The following is a 4,455-nucleotide window of genomic DNA, read 5'->3' on the forward strand; positions in this document are numbered from 1 at the left end:
CGTCTTTAATAACAGAACTCAAGAAACAGAGACAAGCAGATCTCTCTTAAGATTGAGGCCAGCCTAGTCTGTATAATAATAAGCTTCAGGACAGTAAAAGCTACATAATAAGGACATGGAGGGGGCAGGGAGGGGGAGGGACAATGGGGTGGGGGGGGGGGGGGGGGGGAACACAACAAAACCAAGTCTTTTAAATCACACAAAGGCAGGCTCCTGGATAAAGCCAAAATCAAACATCATATGCTATAGTAAAAGGCAATTGGCCCACTCACTAAAAACTAATTTCCTGACAACATGTAAAAGGGTAGGGACACTCATCACTTCATTCATCAGATCTGGTCAGGGAAGTGGCCAAACGCTCCAAAAGAATGCGAATGGAGAGATAATGCCATTCTCAGGGGAAAAAAAAAAAAGCTCTTCATTAACCTTTGAAGATAAAATTAAATAAAAAAAATGTTTTTAACCTTCATTAAGAAACATGTATTTTGCTGGGTGTGGTGGCACATGCCACCCAGCACTCGGGAGGCAGAGGCAGGCGGATTTCTGAGTTCGAGGACAGCCTGGTCTACAGAGTCAGTTCCAGGACAGCCAGGGCTACACAGAGAAACCCTGTCTCGAAACCCCCCCCCCAAAAAAAAGAAGAAAGAAATATGTATTTTAAAGGCATTTAAATTTTCAGTAATTTGCAAATGTCTCATAAGTATTAACTTTATCTCTAGTAGAACAATAAATAACCTCCGTAGTGAGTAACATACACCAAGCCCCTCAAAAACTGCATTTTTACTTAGAAATTTCACTTCTAAAGTGTGTCTAATGGTTAAGGCCTATAAGCCCTGAAGCAGAAAAGCAAGTTCAAAGCTAACCTGGGCATCTTGGTGAGACCTTGTCTCAAAAAATCAAGTCAACTGATGCAGGTGATGTAGCTCAGTGCTAGAGCACTGCTCAACCTGTGTTAGGCCCTAGGTTCAACCCCCAGCTTCACAGAAAAGAACAAAAGAAAGTTCATTTCTAGAACAGCTCTGGGGATTAGCAAGACATAATGAACGTCCAAGGTGTTGCACACATCACCAAGCACTGGTTATATATCATTTCATAAGATATACAACTGTTTAAAAAGCTATGGAGCAGCCGTGAAAAACATATTGTGGTAGAGATATAAAACACTTAACACAGGAAATGTTTACAAAACATGAAGCAAACTGATAATACATACAAAATGGCTGCATAGAAAGTTGGTCAGAGTGCAAACACTCGACTATTGACAGACTAAGTGGTCGACCCAAGGGGGACCAACTGCGACTTCATGCTTGAGGGTGTTCTCTCCTTTACAGCCTTCCAGAAGCACCAGTTCATTCCAGATACGGAATATAAAACAATGTGTTTTGAAATCACCTATTAGTAGCTTTAAAACCATAGGTTCCAAGCCAGGCGTGGTGGCTCACACCTTTAATCCCAGCACTCAGGAGGCAGAGGCAGGCGAGTTTTTGAGTTCGAGGCCAGCCTGGTCTACAAAGTGAATTCCAGGACAGCCAGGGCTATACAGAGAAACCCTGTCTCGAAAAACAAAAACAAACAAAAACAAAAACAAAAACCAAAAAACACCACAGGTTCCATACTGTTCTTACAGCAACCTTTTCTTAGTGGGAGACATGTGGAAAGCGCTGACAGCTAGAAGCATCCACTATGGAATCAAGCCCTTCCCAGTATGTGTCTAATCCAAATGTGTTTTCAGTACAATTTCATGTATGGACACTGCTTTTAAAGAACTAAAACTTAAACAAGTACCAAGAAAATATCACCATTAGCTCGTGGAGCTGCTCTGATTGGTATTTTATTTCTCCTTTACAAGTTCCACATAATAGACAAAGGCTTTTTGATAACATACTGTTATCTTTGCTCAAAACGATCATATAATCATTTTAAACAACACAAATGTGTACATACATGACTGAGGTTTCTGCAGCCTATAAACACCTCTTTGGGTTTAAAAATGAAAAAAGCAATATACTGACAAGTCAACTGTAACTCTTAGAAAAAACATTGGTTTCCTTACCAAAGGTGAACACCCTGACAAGGGACCTATCATCTGAGACAGCAATAAGTTCAAGCCAAGGGAAGCCAGAGGCAGCTCCCCACACCAGTTCAGAAGACCCTCCCCCGCCTAGCACCTCTTCAATGTGCTCCTTGTCCTCATCATAGGAAGACAGCAGTCACCCCAAGAGAAGACAGGAGCAACAAATGTACTTGTAACATTTCTGAGTGTCTTCCACAGTATTTCATATCCAGCATCTCAGGAACATGTCCATGCAAGCATGCGTACCATTCTTTAGACTGCTCCCTTCAGTTCTTGAGCGAGGGAACCAGGCCTTCCTAATTCACTTTAGGTGCCTGGGGTAACAAAAGTATTTCACCAGAAAGGGTGTAAGCAGCGCTATCTGATAAAGAGTACAGATAAGGAAAAAAGCAGTTATCTTAAAGAAAACGTGTGCTCTACTCACACTAAAATATCAGACCAATGCACAACATACTGCAAAACTGTAACATAATACGGCCAAACACAAGGTTCACATATTAAACTGTGCAAGCTGTGAAGAGCATCTTCTGAAAGACAAATTGGGTTCTTACTTTGTAGCTACCTTTGTGTAACTTAAAAACCTGCTGTCCCTCAACAAGGTCTGACACTGGTCTTGATACTTGTTAGGAAGTTCGATGAGCCAATGAGAGCTCTGCAGCCAGCTCTCGGGGTCTCCCTGCCCTGTCTTCAGCACTCATCCGAGGACTGGGCATCAGCTTCGTCCCTCACTTCTCGGTATCTCCCTGAAGACTCCCCTTCTGGATTGTAGCTCTGCATTTTAATATTCAGTCTCTCGGCCAGTTTCTGTGCTGCGAGCTTTGCCTGCATCTCCTTTAAAACAAATACAAAGGCCAAGTTACACATCCACAGCTCCCCTTAGATATGTGACAGGACCGGAAATAAAGGAACATTGACTCCCACTGTCTCCCTGGCAACACAAGAAGTGGACATTAGTGTCCTGTCGAGACATGGGGCAATGTTTCCAAGAGATATATCAGCCTGCTGCAATCAAAACAGCTTACCTCCACACAAGAAACTGAGAAATCAGCTTGGCACTACAGCAGCCATTAATAGACACATGAAGTATGGTGTATGCAGTTAACCTTTGCTAGAAATCACCAATGTGGGGCTGGAGAGATGGCTCAGCTGCTAAGAGCGTAATGACTGCTTTTCCAGAGGTCCAGAGTTCAATTCCCAGCAACCACATGGTGGCTCACAACCATCTGGAATAGGATTCGATGAACACTCTTCTGGTGTGTGTCTGAAGACAGCTACAGTGTATTCATATAAATAAAAATAAATAAAATTTTTAAAAAAAGAAATCACCAAATGTGGTACTGACATCTACTGACAAGACTTTCTTCTCTAGATTAAATCACATTTTCTAGACTTGAAGGATACATCAAAATGGCACAAAAAGAGCTAAAACATGAATGCTGCATGAAGTCTTATAGAAATTAATACTTGAAAAGGTCCACATAAATTCAGATGTGCAGTGGACTTTTCCACATCCAAGACTTTACTCCAATTGCTGGCAGGCTACACAGCTCATCTGATTGACCTTTGATACCACCCACACTTCAGCAGGTCCTTCCTCTATGCCCACGATATTATGGGTAGGCATAATTGGTATCTACTATTACTATTCTGTCAAGGCAACACAATTCAAGCTGAGGGTTGAACCTAAAAATATTTCTGTCTCGAAAAACCACAAAAAAAAAAAAACAAAAAAAAAACAAGGAGTATTTAAAAAGTCCAGAGACAATTCACAGGCCATTCCTCTAGCACAGCACTTGGATCTAATGCTAATTCTAATTCTAATGTACTAATGTACTGGGAGGAAGAAACACTACAGGCCATAGAGATATGAGTGCCTGCAAGCTGAATGCTCAGGAAAAGCCAAGGTGGAGTCAGAGATAGTTTGACTTTATCAGATGAAGGCACCTGACTAAAGTCCAGCTGCTCAGGAGAGGGGATGCTGTTTTCCCAGAAACTCAAGTGCTCTAAGCATAACTCCTTCCAATTCTCCCCACGCTTACTTCTCCCATCCTGCTCATCTGAGCACAACTTTATTATAGACAGGGTCTCACTATCTATAACTCTGGCTGGCCTAGAACTTGCTGTGTAGACCAGGCTAGCCTGAGAGTTGTTTTTTGTTTTTGTTTTTGTTTTTATTTTGTTTTTTCGAAACAGGGTTTCTCTGTGCAGTCCTGTCTGTCTTGAACTCAGAAATCCACCTGCCTCTGCCTCCCAAGTGCTGGGATTACAGGTGTGAGCTACTGTGGGGAGCAGGGGTGCCAAGCACCATGGTCCCTGTTTGTCAAGAGATTGATCCTGAACTCTATGTGGGGAGCGGGTAAGCCCCGTGTTCCCTGGCTGCA

At 42.4% G+C, this 4,455-nt stretch overlaps 1 protein-coding gene across 2 annotated transcripts in view; it reads right to left on the reverse strand.

Annotated features, from left to right (window-relative positions):
* Positions 1-4,455, reverse strand: part of Polr2m (RNA polymerase II subunit M) — a 24,586-nt gene that overhangs the window by 13,936 nt on the left and 6,195 nt on the right. The window contains exon 4 of one of the 2 annotated variants that reach the window (XM_021206530.1): positions 1,783-2,905. The exons of the other annotated variant lie outside the window; for it this stretch is intronic. Coding sequence (XP_021062189.1) covers positions 2,762-2,905 — 144 coding nt within the window. The 3' untranslated portion in view covers positions 1,783-2,761. Of the gene's footprint in view, positions 1-1,782; positions 2,906-4,455 lie in introns of those variants that run through there. 2 annotated transcript variants of the gene reach the window in all.

Source organism: Mus pahari, chromosome 10 (assembly GCF_900095145.1).
Source record: "Mus pahari chromosome 10, PAHARI_EIJ_v1.1, whole genome shotgun sequence".
Classification (NCBI taxonomy): domain Eukaryota; kingdom Metazoa; phylum Chordata; class Mammalia; order Rodentia; family Muridae; genus Mus; species Mus pahari.